General features: G+C 40.8%; 1 protein-coding gene across 2 annotated transcripts in view; it reads right to left on the reverse strand.

Moving 5' to 3' along the window:
* Positions 1-18,261, reverse strand: part of PTPRT (protein tyrosine phosphatase receptor type T) — a 619,644-nt gene that overhangs the window by 67,556 nt on the left and 533,827 nt on the right. For both annotated transcript variants that reach the window (XM_028734967.2, XM_028734972.2), the window contains one exon: positions 11,236-11,265. In XM_028734967.2, coding sequence (XP_028590800.2) covers positions 11,236-11,265 — 30 coding nt within the window. The remainder of the gene's footprint in view (positions 1-11,235; positions 11,266-18,261) is intronic.

Raw genomic sequence — 18,261 nt, forward strand, 5'->3', positions numbered from 1 at the left:
TCATCATTTCACTTAGACAGAGCAAAGCTACCCACTGAGACAGAATTGGTGTAAGAGCAACTGTATGCAACTTCTTTCTCACACTTTCCTAAAATGGACTGCAGAAATATCCTAAAATAAGGCACTATGCCTGTAAGAGAGAGAGAAGTCACATTAAATTAACCACCCTTCTACAGGAGATTTGCCTGCGTTGAGTGTAAAAATCAGAAATGATTAAGAGTGACAGCAAAACCTTTGAAATAATAAACAACCAGTCCACTGTCAGCTCTAAAATTGCTCTCCTCGCCCCCACCCCAAACCTACCCAACAATGGGAGATCCCATTGTTTGCCTCTGACTACCAGCTGTATGAAAATGGAGAAGAGTGATCAACTCGGCTTCTGTTGACATTTGGCTGCTCAAGTCTTCATTCATATCTGAAGGTGGTGGGTGGGGTGGGGGGACTCATTCAGAATGAATATTTGACATTCTATAAACCAGCAGCCCGGAAAGATACCACATAAATCTTCTGCACCAGCAAAGAAGTTTGCTCACATGGCCTCCATTGATAAGAAAATAAAACAAACAAATATAAGGAAAGAAAGGAAGATTACTGTAAGCAGGGACTTTAATCTTATTTTCTTTGTTATTGAAATCTGAATAATGTAATTAAATTATGTTAAGAGATTGCAGTTTCCCACAAACTAAATTGACTTGCTCACAATCAATGATGAGCCTAAAACATGCCTCCATCTTTAAGAAAAAATTAATTGGTTCCTTGCATAGAAAATCTTTCTTTTCAATTATTTATCAACCATGCTTATTTAATACTGCAGTCTGCCAAGTAAGCCTTGCTGAAAAGCCATGGTTGCACATATACCTAGAAAGAATTCCCCAAGCTGATTGGGTACCCTACAGATTGGCTTTGGTTGCAACTCCCACCAGCCCTCAGCCAGTATGGGTAGCGGTTAGGGATGCTGTTGTAGTTGTAGTCTAACAAAATATGGAGGGCACCAGGTTGGGGAAGGCTGCTTTAGGACCATAGGTTGCTCCTTATTTAGAAAAGTCACAACAGAACTGAAATTTTAATGACAATGAATCACATTTAAACATCAGAATAAGGTGACTGCTGAAGCCTTGTCAACTGATGGGATGACTCCTACCCAGAGTGGCCTCTGCATTCATTTGCTGTGAGGCAACAAATAGGAATCACATGCTTTTCCAGAGCTTACTGCTGTTGTCTGTTTCCCTCAGTCTCTCTACTATGGCTGTTTGAACCATGCCAGGGATTGAAAATACCATTTGCATACAGCATTTTGATTACAACAATGACATGGCCACACTTTTTTGTATGGAGCAAGTTCAGAAAGTTTGTGTTGCTGGGAACCTGCTTTGATCTGCTTTTTGTTTTGATTCTGGGCTGCCTATTTTAATTTGAAAACGTGTGTCTGTTTTAAATGGTTCCTTCTGTTTTGTTATGCTGACCTATGCTGTGCTTGGCATACATATTTTGCAAGCAATTTCCCCTTATACATTTTCACAAGTTACTTTCACCAATGTGCACATTTCTGTATGCACTTTCCCCTAATATATGTATTTTTGTAATTTGTATCCATAGTTTTGTTGAAGAACGGCATTTGGAAAAGTGTGTGTGTGTGTGTTAAAGCAGCTTCATTTGGGTTTGTCTATCTGTTAAGGCAGTGTTCCCTAACCTTGGGCCTCCAGCTGTTTTTGGACTACAATTCCCATCATCCTTGACCACTGGTCTTGCTAGCGAGGGATGATGGGAGTTGTAAGTTGTAGTCCAAAAACAGCTGGAGGCCCAAGGTTGGGGAACACTGTGTTAAGGGACTGCAAATTCCTGAGTAGCTAGGTTCACATTAAAATGGGAACCAAATTAATTTCTTCTTCGTTCCCATATGTGGACTGCTTCCAGAGGGCTTGTCCTGAGAGGCAGCATAGAAATATTGAAAATATATAAAAATAAATAATAGGACCTAGAGTCTCACCTAAGACAAATCTATCGCAGAAACTTTTCAAAATATCACATGCTGCTAAAATATATATCCAAATGTGTTGCTTTTGGTTTAATGCAATAAAGTAACTAATCTTCTGTATTTTTTTTTGGGGGGGGGGGACAAAACATTGAACAAATATAGTAAAATGTAAATCAATTTATTTCAAAATGTGAGAATGAGGGGGGAGGGGAAGGCACTAAAAAGGTTTGTCAGTGCAAGCCAATTCATGTTTACTCAGATGTAAGTCCCATTGGGCTTACTCCTTAGTAAGCAGGTCCAGAACTGCAGCCTCAGTCTGTTTTGCTGTTAATCCTTTTTGACAGGAAGTTGGATAGAGACATTAAAGCTTTGGAGCCTCAATTACATTTCATGTTTACCAAATATGGGCAGCCAGACCCAAGACTAGCTGTGTAAACTGCAGCCATAATTTTTGCAAGCTGCCTTGAGTCAAAATGCAGAGTATAAATAATGGAAAGAACATCAATACCTAAATATTTACAAGGGATGCTATGTTCAACCCCTACTGAAATGAATTGAAATTAGCAGTTCCAGCAGCACAGGATATATAATCCCAGTCTTAGTGGGTTGTTGTACAGAATGAAGGTCCAGTGCATATTTGAGGAGGAGCTGTCACTGATGTGAGCTTCTTTATTTATTGTAATGGAAGGGACATCTAAAATATCAAGCTGCTCCTGAAATGGGAAAACTCGCAGTTGCTAAGGCTGTGTCTGTACATCAGTGGTCCTGCAGTATTTTGGTTTGGGGCGATTTTGGCAACCAACACCTTCGGAGTGCTGCTCTTACATCTGAGTTGGTTCTGAAACAAAGGGAGCTCCAGTAGGAGAAGCGATCACTATAAGGCATTTTGTTTCCAGTGAGGTACCTTTACAACCTTTAGTGAGTTTTAATGAACACCATCACAGTCTTATTACAGGATTCTGAACATTTCAGTTGTTTGCAATGAAGGAAAGAAACAACCAACTACTACATAACTTTTCAGTGTAATTAAGGTGCTCAAGATAGCTCATGATGGATAGAGAATGAGACTCTTAATCTCAGGGACATGGGTTCCAGCCCCACGTTGGGCAAAAGATTCCTGCACCAGATGACCCTCGTGGTCCCTTCCAACTCTGCAATTCTATGCTTCTATGGCTCATTCCGTGATTCTACTTCAGCTGGCTCTGCCAGTGTGGCAGCATTGACCTCATAGTCTCCCTGCCCTGCCCATGCCCCATCATGGTAAGTGGCCATGAGACTACTCTCAGGAGGACATTTCCACCAGTCTACTCCACCATTCTTGCACCCCCCTTCACCGAAAAGCCAACTAGGTAAAGGTAAAGGTACCCCTGCCCGTACGGGCCAGTCTTGACAGACTCTAGGGTTGTGCACCCATCTCACTCAAGAGGCCGGGGGCCAGTGCTGTCCGGAGACACTTCCGGGTCACGTGGCCAGTGTGACATCACTGCTCTGGCGAGCCAGAGCCGCACACGGAAACACCGTTTACCTTCCCGCTAGTAAGCGGTCCCTATTTATCTACTTGCACCCGGGAGTGCTTTCGAACTGCTAGGTTGACAGGCGCTGGGACCAAACAACGGGAGCGCACCCCGCCGCGGGGATTCGAACCGCCGACCTTTCGATCGGCAAGCCCTAGGCGCTGAGGCTTTTACCCACAGCGCCACCCGCGTCCCAAAAAGCCAACTACTTGACAGCAAAACCAGTTATCACCAACCATTTCCTACCAACATTTATGTTCTCAAGACACAAACCTTACGGTGATGTATCAGCCTTCATACAACAGCCCAATACAATGCATGTCCCCTCTGAGATAAGCCCAAATGAATTCAAAGGAGCTCACTCCTAGAAGGGTGTGCACAGTACTAAAAGCTGAGGGAGATAATATATGGCTGTTCGGATGGGAGAGTTAAACATTCAGCCCCCAAAGTCCACACACACTGGTGATGTCAGCCTATGCCATTCTTTTGCTTATTGCGGCATGACAGACAGGGGTGGCTGCAGTACCAGTGTGGTGTAATTTGCCTGGCAGGTATCACATTTTCAGTGGATGGAAAAAGGAACCCATTTTCCTATTTTCTGTTGTTTCAAGCTAAGCACAAAAGCACTGAGCTGAGAGTCCAAGAAAACAATGTATAGATATATACTTTATGAAAGGAGGATATTATATATATCGCAGAAGGGCCATACTATTGCTGTAAATGTTCAGGTGAAGTTTGTTTTTATATATCTTTTTACCATACATGACTTCAGTATTTTGGTCTGTGTGATCTGGAATAATGGCAGAATTCTGGATTTGCTAATGGAACACAGGTACATAAAGTACTTGGCACCAGAAGTTTGTCAGATTTCTCAGTGGGAAATGCTAATCTAAAATGAATATGTCCTTAATAATGAGCACTCTGGGCTACTATTGAGGCTTTAAAAGGGGTTTGTAAACAAAGCTGAGAATTGCTTATTAAATTCAGCTTAAATTATCTCTGGCAATAGGTGGCTGGATGCTCTGATGCTTCAGTTTCTTCACAATGTTGATAATGACAAAGGGCTGCATCTGGCAGGCTTCGTTTGCTTTTGCAGGAAATGAACAATGCTGTTTTGAGACTGAATAGTCCCCACAAAATGGAATATGTTGGCTTCAAATCCATGTGCACCAAAGCATTTCCAAAGCCAGCAAAGTGATTCTCTTTCCTGTAGTGGACACAAGGGGTTTCTGAGACACACTAACCTGGACACTAACAGAGAGGTTTGCTGGAATTTGCTAGAGTTCTGTTCCGTTCGCTTAGCACTAAGAAAAGCAAAACCATAGCTCAGTTTTCTGCCCTGCATAGATGAGGGCCAGCATGTTGAACATTAGGAGAGCTAAGTAGTGAAGAAACATTCTTTGAGCTGTACTCCAGTCCTCCCTGAACCTTTCATGGCCTTCCTAATCATTATAAGAGCTGTAGCTCAACATTTAGAATAGGGAATTTCAAATGAATGTTATACTGCATGGTAGGGAATTCTAGGAACAGAAGAACCTGCTTTTTCATAAGTCAGACTATTGGGCCATCTAGCAGCGGCTTTACATGGTTTCAGACAAGGATCTCTTGACCTTCGGTATACAAAGCCTGTGCTTACTACTTAAACTACAGCCCTTCCCAAAACAAGCTCTAATATGTAGACATAAAGAAGGCTGATCGCCGAAGAATTGATGCTTTTGAATTATGGTGCTGGAGGAGACTCTTGAGAATCCCATGGACTGCAAGAAGATCAAACCTCTCCATTCTTAAGGAAATCAGCCCTGAGTGCTCACTGGAAGGACAGATCGTGAAGCTGAAGCTCCAATACTTTGGCCACCTCATGAGAAGAGAAGACTCCCTGGAAAAGACCCTGATGTTGGGAAGGAGAAGGGAGCGACAGAGGACGAGATGGTTGGACAGTGTTCTCAAAGCTACCAACATGACTTTGACCAAACTGTGGGAGGCAGTGGAAGACAGGAGTGCCTGGCATGCTCTGGTCCATGGGGTCACAAAGAGTCAGACACGACTAAACAACAACAAGTCATAGAAGGCACTCCAATGGTGATTAGCAGCCTCTACTCTTGCTTGCTTGAGAGCCATTTCACACAGGACATGGGTTGATCCACGCTGCAATAAGGCATATGGTTAATAGTCAACCAGTTCATTATGTGTAGGCCATAGCTGTCAACATCTCCACTATGCTGAATTGTCTCTGAGTTAACTATTCAATTACTTTGTGCAAAACCACACAATGTTTTCAGATGAATTTCAAATATGTTGGTGAGCTGCTGATGGTTCTGGAAGAGGTGTCAATAGTGTCTCATTTAGGTGACACTAAAAGAGTTTCTCTCTTCCACCTAACTGTGGCTGTAGCAGTGCAATAAAAAAGGTAAATCAGAACTGTGAAAACAAGACACTTTTACTTTGGAGTGAGCATTTGTGATTCAAGATGCAGAGATATTACAAGGGGGGGGGGAGAGAATACAAAAGTAGACAGCTTTTGACAACTTTTTTAAAAAGAGCCATTAATTCAATATCTAGAGACCCTTCTTCAACCACCATCACCCAAATGAAAAAGTCAAACTCAACTCAAATTCTCAAACTCAAATTAGTTTGTTGCTTTTTAAGCTATTGAAGGCATTGAGATCCTTCTTGGGGAGGCGTAAATAAAATGACAAAAAAGTTAAAGAAACTACAATTGCTAGACCTTGAGCTCTAACTAACATGCAGAACCAAGGCAGAGGATAGTCAGCCGGTGTGTTGAGCTGTCTTCAGAGTGACAGAAGCATTTATCTGAAAATGCTTCCCTTCTACAAATAAGGCAATTGAAATGCTATCTCTGAAGTCCTGACAACCTGTATCAATGACAACTCCTGCTCTCTTCTCTGACCAGTTTCCCATAATCACAACAACTGGAACATCCAGGGGAAGTGGCTTTCATCACATTAATGTCAATCACAGAGCATAGGCTGTATAAAGTGTGAAGCTAGCAAGAAACTCACTATCGTATGTGTGTGTTTCATTCATTATGTAAATGGAAAAGTGTCTGAAGAAACAGCTGCTGGATGGATACTTCAGAGAAGAATGTAACAGAAGTAACCAGTGTGCGATGACATAAATTTAACATCAACATGTCGATATCAAAGAATTACTGCATGTATTGCGCTCATTTGCCCAAGAGCAAAGAAAGAATGTGGGGATGTAGTCTATCAGAATGCTTTTGAGGCAGCAGGGTAGAAGTTATTTATAATTAGCACCTAATAAGGACCAGGTTTCAATTAAGATGTGCAATGGCTACAGAGCTATTTACTTAAATTATGTGGGGATAAAGAACCTTTGTGCTCTAGTCTTCTCAATGACATTCTCTGTTCAAGGCTATTCCAGTATATGGTCTGAAGGCACATGAGGCCACCACCTTTCTGAAGCTAACCAGGTCTGGAACTGGGTGGTGACCACCTGGGAACCACATGTACTCCACCTTGGGTTCTGTGATGGAAGACAGTGATATAAATGCTACAAAATTATGTCCTCAACTCATAAGGGCTGAGACAGAGGATGGAAACTAGGCAGAAGTGATATGATAAATTCTTTGATGGGGTGAGAAGATAGAGAGAAACAGTGAGGCTGAGCAACATATGTGAAGGAGGCGAAATGTGTGAGTGTGGACACAATGAGAAAATGAGCCTTGGATATAATAGGCTCTGTCTCTCTGAAGGTATCTGTTCTGCTTCGCTTCCATTGTACAAAGTGCTATTCCATCTGCAACACTTGCTTGTCTGGCCACTGCTCAAGCAACCCATAAAAAGGGTCTGCCCAAATGTAATCCTTCTAATAGGTAGTGCCGTTGTGCAGCTGTCTTTTCAATGATCTCAAAGGGGCTTGGCATGGGAACCTTATGTGAAGTATGTAAGATCAAAGGTTTCTTCAAACTAGAAAGAGAATCGATGTTTTATTTAGCTTCATGTATCTCAAGAAAACAAGAAATAGATTCAGCATGTAAATGGTGCCATTTTCCAAAACCGCAGGTATAATTTTCCCCAAAATTATTCTTTAGGAACTACTCCATCTATTGCCTTATGTACGTGATTGAAGTGAGAATGAAAAGTATTCCCTGCACAATACCAGTTTTCTATAGTAGATGTTAAGTGTGCGGTGAAATGGTGGCTGGGAATTCATACTGGAGTTGTTGAAGTCTCCAAATATTTTAGATGAGACAAGATGTAGTGCCACAGATTCCTCAAACTCATAAAGATAGCCAAATGCAACAAAAGAAGAGGTTTTAGCCTATATTACACTCCAACAACAATATTGGTATAACAGTAATAGTCATTAAGAATTGTATGCAGCTCTATCAACCTAATCCCCCCCGCTGCCTCTATCTGCTGCCATTATCTGCCAAGAAGTAAGGAAAGAAAGGAAAAAAGGTGTGTTTTGGATGGTCAATTCAGAGGAGTTGTGAATTCTTCTATGGCTCAGATTTTAATCTGGGCCGTAGAAGAATTTCAGAGTTTTGTAAAGTCCCTGTCTATTCCGTATGCAATGTTTATGAGCCCCTGAAATTTATATCTGAACTTGAACTCAGAGCTGCCCACCAGCATTTATACCTTTGGATGATTTTTGCACATTGCCTGGCATGCTGTGGTTGCTGCCATACTTGTGGCTGCTCCAATTACACTCCAAGGAGTATAGCGAACCTTCAAGTTCATACTGTTTGGTTGTACTTGTCATAAGTGTTTATGTCATACACCAGTAACTCACACCACCCCAGGGATTCAGTGGCATGTTATGTAAACATGCAAGTGCAGCTGAACAATACGAGTGTAAGATTATACGTTCCCAGAGCAGCATGGGAGCAATTACAAAGGTCACAGGAACCATGTGCTTCAATTAACATGTAAAGCAGACCTTATGTCTGGAAGATTATTATTTCAGTAAGAAGTGATTGCACACGGGAATTCCCTGTGAAACAAATTAACCCTTTAAAACAAATTTAAGCTGTGTACCAGCTTAAAATGCAGCAAGGTCACATACACACACCCTGGCTGCATTTCAAATCACATTTGCACCTCATTGTACACATCAGCATGGCTGGATGTGTTTACAAGTCATATCCTATATAGTCACACCAGTGGGCAGAGAGGAGGGCACGGATGCTCCTTATAGCTTATATTTTCTAATAGGTTGTAAGCTGATGGTGGGGGACTACATCAAAACACAGTATTTCTAAAAAACAACAACAGGAACAATGTAGGATGTAGCAAATATTGTGTGCGCATGGCTTCACAAAACAGTGGTAACAGTGCATTAGATGTGGAGTAAATGGGAGTGTGTACACGCCTTTATTAAAAACTCCTGAGACGCGTGTTTTTTTAAACAGCTTTCAGGAGTGTGTTCTGCATAACACATTTTATTTATTTTATTTTATTTTATTTTATTTTATTTATTGAATTTATATACCGCCCTATACCCAGAGGTCTCAGGGCGGTTCACAGAACATTGTAGCTACACTTCACTCACAAATTGTAGATCCCAACATGACTTGAGCAACAAGTTATAGGTGTTGGTGTGGCACCTCAACAAGTGATGAGGCAGGAAATGTGCTATGTGGTTCTTCCACCCCTCATTAATTTATCTAGTGCTGTGCTGAAATCTGTCCTCTGGTTTCTTGAAAGGTTTCTTCCCCCATGAAAGAGCCACCTGCCTTTGATTTCATTTCAACTCATTTCCATCTCACAGTGACCCTGAACACCTGAGGGGGCATCTTTTTACTGTGCACTCACTGATCATTTGCCAAGCACCCCCAGAAACATTTGAAAGCAAGGCAGAAGGGTGGTGCTATTCGATAGAAGGGTTTTGCTATCTGAGAGCAAGACAGAAAGGATTTATCAAAGTTTTGCAATTCTCTACTATTTCCTCAGGGACGCGGGTGGCGCTGTGGGTTAAACCGCAGAGCCTAGGACTTGCCAATCAAATGGTCGGTGGTTCGAATCCCGGCAACGGGGTGAGCTCCTGTTGCTCAGTCCCAGTTCCTGCCAACCTAGCAGTTTGAAAGCACGTCAAAGTGCAAGTAGATAAATAGGTACCGCTCCGGCGGGAAGGTAAACGGTGTTTCCGTGCGCTGCTCTGGTTCACCAGAAGCGGCTTAGTCATGCTGGCCACATCACTCGGAAGCTGTCTGCGGACAAACGCCGGCTCCCTTGGCCAATAAAGCGAGATGAGCGCTGCAACCCCAGAGTCGGCCATGACTGGACCTAATGGTCAGGGGTCCCTTTACCTTTACCTTTACTATTTCCTCCTCCTCATTACCATGTCTGCTCCACTATTTAAACAAATTCCTCGAATACAAGCGTGCCTAGGAGGATGCACTATATGTGCTTTCCAATCCGCTGAATAACTAGTCTCCCTATACATCTGGGTATTAGGGACCTGCAGTTTCATAAGTAGTGTGGTTCTTATCTGAAACTTCCACCACCATGGATTTTTTTAAAAAACAATTTCTGCTCATTAATGATTTTCCAGGAACAATTAACAAGAAAGTAAACAATAAAAATTAGAAACTATATTCACAGTCTCCATAGTCATATATTAGAGCAATACAATGTAATATTAGAGTTTATCTGGGCAATGAAGTTGACAAGAAAGAGTCCCCTCAGAAAGAAAGCTGTGTTGGGGGAGGGGAGGCTGCATTCCCTGCCACCCTAAACGACACAGCAGATTACAATGCAGGAGAACCTAATCATGGATGTCCCACATCGCATCTAGATTGGCCCTTGGTTCCTTGTAGAACTCAGCAGAAAGGATAATGTGAGACAGGGCTCTGCCTGCCACTGGTTATAGCTCCACCTACTGTTGACCTCCCACCCTTCCACCCTACCAGTCCCAACGGACACCAGCCATTGCTGCTCAACCCTCCTTTCCCATCAGCTAGAAAAGAGAAAGGTTCACGATTCTTGAGCAGTAGCAGCAAAGACAGTGAGTACCCTAGATGCTCACCACCTGCTTTTGGAAACAGTATTTTTCAAAGTGAAGGACAGTTTACAGTAACTTGGTGCTTAGCCTGCTATTTTCCTATTAGTCTACACCAGAAAGAAATGATTATCAGCAAGACTGCAAGGGGTGAGTGAGATATAAAGGCATGGGTTTTAACTGCAAAAGGAAGAAGAAGAAGAAGAAGAAGAAGAAGAAGAAGAAGAAGAAGAAGAAGAAGAAGAAGAAGACAAAGAGGTGTTTAAACTTGATATACCACCTTTCACTCCCCTTAAGGAGTCTCAAAGCAGCTAACAATCTCCTTTCCCTTCCTCCCCCACAACAAACACTCTGTGAGGTGAGTGAGGCTGAGAGACTTCAGAGAAGTGTGACTGGCCCAAGGTCACCCAACAGCTGCATGTGGAGGAGTGGGGAAGCAAACCCGGTTCACCAGATTACGAGTCCACCGCTCTTAACTACTACACCACACTGGCTCTCAATATGGAAGTAGCCATATTGAGTCCCCATGACTTTTTTTTTTTTTTAGCTTCATGAATACAAAAAGGTGGTTGTGTGGATATTGGATAGATGATGTGCTTTAAAAATGTAGTGTGCTACAAAAACCAAAACGAACAAAGAGAAAAAGAAAAGAAAATGTGACTGGTAAAATAAAAAGTAATTTGTAAAAATTAAAAAGCAAAACAAAACCCTGCAACTCTAATGAACATGCTCAAGAAAAGTCATATTCAGCTAGGTACTTACAAGTAATAGGAGTAGGAATATGCATTTCTTCTAAATATGCAGTCAGATGAAGAAAATGTCCAAAAGTGGGGAAGAAGGAAAAAAAGCATGATTAGACTTTATATCCATTATGTTAAGCTTGAAATGCACACAGTATTGCAGCGCTTCACCCAGTTTGCCTTTATCTATTACAGATTTCTGAGCATTGCTCCAAGGTCTGATAGCTAACCTCCGCGAACAGGAATTCCTGGGTTCTACAACTATAACTGCCACTAATGCATTGCACGGCCCTGGGCAAGTCACTTCACTGTGCTTTGAGTTCCTCACCAAGGAGTAACACGAAACTACCCATTGCTGCAAAACAGTTTTAAGTCTATCCGTGGGAAGTCTAGCAATGAAAAATGTGAAGAAGAAAAACAACACGTTTAGTACTGTAATATTAGGAGGTTTTAACTTAATACTAGGATAGAACTGAAAGATCACTAGCAAATGCTTCAGCTCTGAAAAGAGGGGCTGTCAGGGGCTAAAATAGTTCACAAAGCCCTCACTGCTAACCTTATTGGTTGCTTATTTGTGATCCTGACAGCAGCAGCGCACCTCCCTTCCTGCTGCCACAGAGCACAATTTTCCACATCTATTATTTACACATAGGATTCCAAACTGAACAAGGCTGGCATGGTTTGTCCTTACTCTGATTTGGCTTCTAATGTTACTACATAGTCAAATCTCATTGCAATGTACACAATGATATTTGGCTACATGGCACCTGAAGTCAAAACAGAGTAAGGGCAATGCTTTCTGCCCTCACTCTGTCTGGAGTCTTGATTTAAAAAACCAAAACAAAAAATGAATAAAATAATGCTCCAAAGCAGTGGCACCAGACTGAATAAGGAAAACATGCTGTCTCTGTGTGTAGTGATATCCCCCCTAAAAAAAATAATTGAGAGAGGGATCCCCTGTTTGTAGGGTGCCAACAATGTGGATGAGGTAGGAGAGTTTTTGGCTCAGCTCTACAAAATGTATATTGCTAGTATATGGAATTGTTTCTGTTTTTTAAAAAACCCTGCAGATATGAAAATGCATAATTATGTATTCTATACATAAATGATATCTCTTTGAATATTTCACAATAATATGATTCATTTAAAAGTGTATTGGCTTGAAAAAAATACCCAGACCACTATCTAGACACACACACACACACACACACACACACACACACACACACACACAAGCTGTGTTCTTCTTGAGAAATCTCCTGTTCTTAGAAATGAGAATTAAACCTGCATGTATATTTTCATGCATCATGATCACACATGCATATACACCTTGTACAGTTGTGCATAGTATTCCACTGATGCATTGCCTAATTTGAATAGTGATATATTATCAATTATTATACACCAGCCCCCAAACAGCTAGGGCAATACACAAAAGGAGCCCACAAGACTCCTCAGTTTGCTGGAGCTCACACAGCCCACTTAGAAAATCAGTGATCATGCCAATAAGCTGCTTGGGGGACACAATTTAATCTTCTCATCCTCTCTGTGAAACAGGTAACTGTTGTGATTGTCGATTGTTTAACAGAGCTGGACATGCCCAGCCCTGGCAGTGCTGCATACAAACTGTGGAATGCAGCCAATTATAGTCCCGGAACAGAGTGCATAATATTATTGTCTCATTTTGAAATAAGGGCTTCTTATCTCCCAAATATTATTCACTATGAGGGGCAATCCACTTCTATTTATATAGTTTCTAAGAATATCCTAGTGGCAATATACAACACACTACCTCTCAACTTCTAAAGTGCTGTTAATACAATTTGGGGTGTTCTTTTGCATTGGACATTTGAGAGTTTAGCCCAAACATAGACCTGTGTAGCAATGCATCATGGTAGAAGTTGTCCTGTCTTGACAAACATGACAATGACACACTGTCATAGGAGAACAGACAAGAGCAAGAACAGTACAGTGAAACACAGGGAAATTCAGCTTAACACAGAACTTCTTGAAAAGATTGCAACAGTGTTCTGTGTCCAAAAAAATGGAGGAGGTTGGCAGTTCTTGAACACTGTCAGCAGCAAGATTACTATTACAGTCTGAACTATTTTGTCTGCAATTAACAAACCAGTTGCTCTAGTATAAATTAAGAGTTGTCATGTGGTCTTGTTGAGAAGATTAGGGATAAGATTTTCCCCATTCCCTTCCTTAGCTCTTCCATTAATTTAGTCTGCCCTGCATTCTATTTCTCTTGAATTCCAGTTTAACTAGGAAAACTTATGAAATTAACTCTGGAACTGAAGCATGCACAGTTTGCTACAGATTACAGTTCTTTTGCCTCTTTATCCATCTCTATGTTACCAGTGAGCATGTACCCATCAATACAATACTGGAACAAAGAGATCTTCATGTGATCATGTACATGATTGCATCAGAATGACATTCTGTCAGGTGTTTCACTGATATACATATGTAGTCCTGTACATTGGTAAACTACCAAGGAAAAAGCTTATTCACATAACTGTATTTACAATCACATCAAGATTCTTTACTACAGTGTTTTATCAGAGCACAAAAGTGCACATATGCATTGTTAAAACACCACATTAAAAACTATCAGAGTGCAATCATACCCGTGGTTAGATACCGATTTTTTTGCAGTGTTTTATTAACGCAGATAGGCACATTTGAAATGGAGGAAAGATGTCAATAAACTGAAGGCACTGAAAGACTACATGCACTGACCATTGCTCTGTAAAACAAAACAAACAAAAAAACCATGGAACCACAGATGATTCCCTAATGCACAGATTCCACTCTGGAAGCATCTACTCTATGACTCCAAAATATGAGGAGAAATTCAGATGAGAAGAATTTTGGAAAACTGATCCAGAATAAATGATTTGTGGATTGCAGGCAGGGATGAGGGTACATTTTCTCAAGTCTCAGATTTTAAGTATAATTCAGTTGCCATGCTGAATTCACACTGATAGAAGCCATTTAATCTCTCCTCTAATTGGTAGTTGCTAGGCATTTGCAAGAGCCAACTGCTCCTTCCTCTCCCTCCCAGGTTTGTATACTTTCCAAATAAGTGTTGCAGGGCTTGTAGAAGTAGAATTACTGTTATTTGTTCTGTGGATAGTGAGTTTCTACACTGGGGGTTGGAAACTAGTGCTCTCCCCCCTGTGTTTTTGGACTACCACTCTCACAATCCTTGGCCATTGGTCAATGGTGGCTATGGCTGATTAGAGCTGGAGTCCAATAACATCTGGGGGACCACGTTTTCTCTATTCCTGTTCTATTTCATACTCCCTTGGACCACCTCTACAGTCAACATGTGCTGAGGATGAGAGGACAAATGTTACTGTTCCTGTCTCAGTCATTATATTATAATTATTACAAGCAAGTCCACTACAAATGCTATCCAGTGATGCACAAGATGTCCTGGAATGCCCTGGCGATTACCCTATTGTACATGGAGAACATGCTTTGGTGTGGAGAATGGGTCCTCTAGAACAGTTCCTCTAGAGCCCTCTTCTGCTCACTGAAGGGGTGTTTCAAACTTAGCAGGAGAGGGTTGTATGAGAAAAGTGATCCCGCCCCATCCAAAAAATTGTTATGCTTCTGCAAGCTCTTGCATTAGACTTCTACAAGTTGCTTCTCATAGGCTTTTTCAGTTCACTGGAGCTGATAAGCTACAACCTGCCTCCTTCTTATTCATTCATGTTATTTACAGTATTTATTTATTTTCAGGATTTATATTTTGCTTTCCCACCAAAGTTTCAAGGAGGCTAACAGCAGCATACTTTGTTGAAAACACAATAAATAACAACACCAAATATGGAAATAGCAACTTACCACATATTTATTCTATAATGTACCATGGGTATATTATTGCAGTGCACTGTCTATGAGCAGCCTTCTGTTACTTGTGCAAGAGTTCACAGAACAGCATTTATGTATATTCACCTTTTGCTAAACAGCTCATTGTATGTTAAAACTAAGTTTTATACACTTTTCTTTGCAAAGCTTCAATTCCATGTATGCTGGATGTACAGAATCATCTCCACATAGAGAATTAATAGTTTGAGCATTGTTGCCAATATAAATAAAACTAAATGACGCTTCAAGCAAAGCTATTATATCCTTGACTACTTTCCTCCATCCTAATATAGTGTGAATTTTGACATGAAAGGCATATTCACACATTTTATCTTTCCATTCAGTTATTGAAGGAAGAGCCAGTGCCCTCCAATATTTCACATAGGTTAACCTCTCTGATATCACTGATAATGTTATTACCTAATGCATGTGAAATGAAGGCTGTATTGATTTTGGAATAACTGTTTCTTGCCTTGGAAAAAAGCATATAATCATTATTTTCTATGTGCTGACAGATAGCCTCTAAAAATACATCATGCCTTTTCTTAAATAATGTATTCAAAGGTTTAAGTGTTTCCTTTTCTTCCTATTTTATCAGGGAAATTATCCATAACTACATTCATATCTTCCCTTAAAATGAGTTCTATGAATTCTATGAATATTTAGCAAGCGCTTCCAAAAAACAGTTTTTGTTCAGAACTGGGTGCACAGATGTGTGTGTTAAGAAATTAAGTTCTTAAGCTGATGTTCCCCTTTCATAAGCACCTTTGTCTTTCTATTAAGCACCCAATGGGGGCCTGTTTGTTTCAGCTGGCCTATGCAGGAATATTTTCTTTTTGGTACAGCGGTTCTCTGAGCAGATTACATTGTTGAAAAAGTATATGATATTCTGGGATGGAAATCTACTTTTTAGTACTGCCGTTTTATGCATGCTGTGGGTGTTTAGAAGAAATTGTATTGCATTTTTTATTCTATTATTTTGAAGCTATAATTTTAAAATTGTTATGTAAACTGTGTTGAGAGTGTCTTATTCAGAGGGGTGGCCTATGCATATTCTAAACTTCATTTCTGACTTCTGGGGATTACACATAATGGATAACCATCACAGGCTTCGAAAGTAGAGGAGTTAAGCCACTTGGCCTTGCCCATTTAAATCTTACTATAGGGATAAGGGGGATTACAGTTTAGCATTTCTGATGCCTGCAGTCCAGATATGCAGGATATTCCAACCGATACTGACTTTTGCTGATCTTCATGGGTGACAGGCCTGGAGAGTTCTGTGAAGGCAGCTTGCTCTGGTCAACAAACATTTCAGTGGAAGATATCTTAGGGGTAAGCAGAAGAGCGTCTAGGACAATGTGTTAATAATAATAATAATTTTATTATTTGTACCCTGCCTATCTGACTGGGGTGCCCCAGTCACTCTCATGTGTTGGTATTGGAGACCCTGTTCGTGGTGCTGACTCATAAAAGGATCTTCCCAGTAGCATCTCCCCACTTAGCAAGGTGCAGCTGCATTCCTCCTTATCAACATTCAAAGGTAACTAAAAGTAGTACCTCCGGTTGCGTAACCCTCTGGTTACGTAACCTTTGGGATGCGAAAGCGGCAAACCCGGAAGTATTTTACTGGGTACTGCCGCACGTGCATGCACAGAAGGGGTCCTCAGGTTATGGAAACCTCAGGGTCTGTCTGGAGCTCCGGAACGGATCCCGTCCGCAACCAGAGGTACCACTGTACATTCCTGTTGACCTAGGCATTTGATGGCTGAAATGCACTGCTCCTAACAACCCTACAATCACTAACTATGACAATATTTTATTGTTTTCAAATGTTTTGGATTGTTTACAGATAAATATAATTAAATGTTTTGTTTGGTTGGTTTGTTGTTTGCTTCCCTTGGCTCCTTTGGAAAGGCAAGATAGATAGTTGATAAGAGATAAATAGTGCCCCCAAACAGATTTGAGGTGCTAATATTCAACAAGGGTCAACCTTAATTTCGGGGGGGGGGGTAAAAAATTGTCCAGTAGCACCTTAGAGACCAACTTAGTTTGTTCTGGGTAGAGCACATGAAAGCTTAGAACAAACTTAGTTGGTCTCTAAGGTGCTACCTGACAATGTTTAATTTTTTTTCAACTGCGTCAGACCAACATTATCTGACATTCGCTACCTGAATCTTAATTTCTGAAGGTAATTGTAAGCTCTCAAGAAGTATTTCAAACTGAGTGAGTTTATGTCAGTTAGATGGAATCTTTGACTGTTCACCCATCCCTAATTTCAGTCATGTTTACTTCTTCTGGCAGTGCGTCTTTTTCACCCTGAAACATTTTCTCCTTATACAATCCCACAATGCCATTGTTTTCCCCATTTGGATAGCAAATGCTACATTCAGAAAAATCAGATGTGTCTATTACTGATCAGTTATAATGCCCTGGGCCATGAACAGATGTCACTCTGATGTCTGAAGGTAGTGCCTCAAGTTTGTCTAATTAAATCACTACTTTTCTGCCTCATTGCCTTGAAAAGCAAGAGAATCTCATACTAGCTTCTCTGTGGGCTAAGAGATTATTATGGAAGTCTGAGTACAATGTAGCTAAGACACATATGGTTGCTTTTTTCTTTTTGTATAATGTAAGGACTAATCTTTATTTTAAAATTATGTATTTAGGAGTTGCCGTTTTAAAAAAGAAATAATCCATTTATTATACAGATTGTTCCAGTCCATCAATATTTTGGATAGTTTCTCATCTCATTGTAGTTTAATCTGCATTAGCTTTAAAATAAGATACATGCGGCAAATGCATCTCTCAGTTTGACTCTATGATCCTATTGTGCAACTTCAGATCAAAATGATCGGATGAACAGATTTAATATTAATTTGTTGAGGGCATCAACTGGTTTAGTGCAGAGGGTCCTATTTTGAGTCCATACTTATGTACAGTTTAATATCTTTAACAACCGTCCCTGGTCTGGTGCCCTCTGGAAATTTTGGACTCTGGCCCCCACCAGCTTCAGCCAGCATGGCCAATGGGGAGGGATGGTGGGAGTTTTAGTTCAACAACACTGGGAACACAGATTCCCCTGGGAAAAAAGGGCTTTCATACAATTAAGTTGAAGATGAATGAAACTCAGATATAGCTTTGACCTTAGAGGACAATGCTGGCTGTA

Source organism: Podarcis muralis, chromosome 5 (assembly GCF_964188315.1).
Source record: "Podarcis muralis chromosome 5, rPodMur119.hap1.1, whole genome shotgun sequence".
Lineage (NCBI taxonomy): Eukaryota > Metazoa > Chordata > Lepidosauria > Squamata > Lacertidae > Podarcis > Podarcis muralis.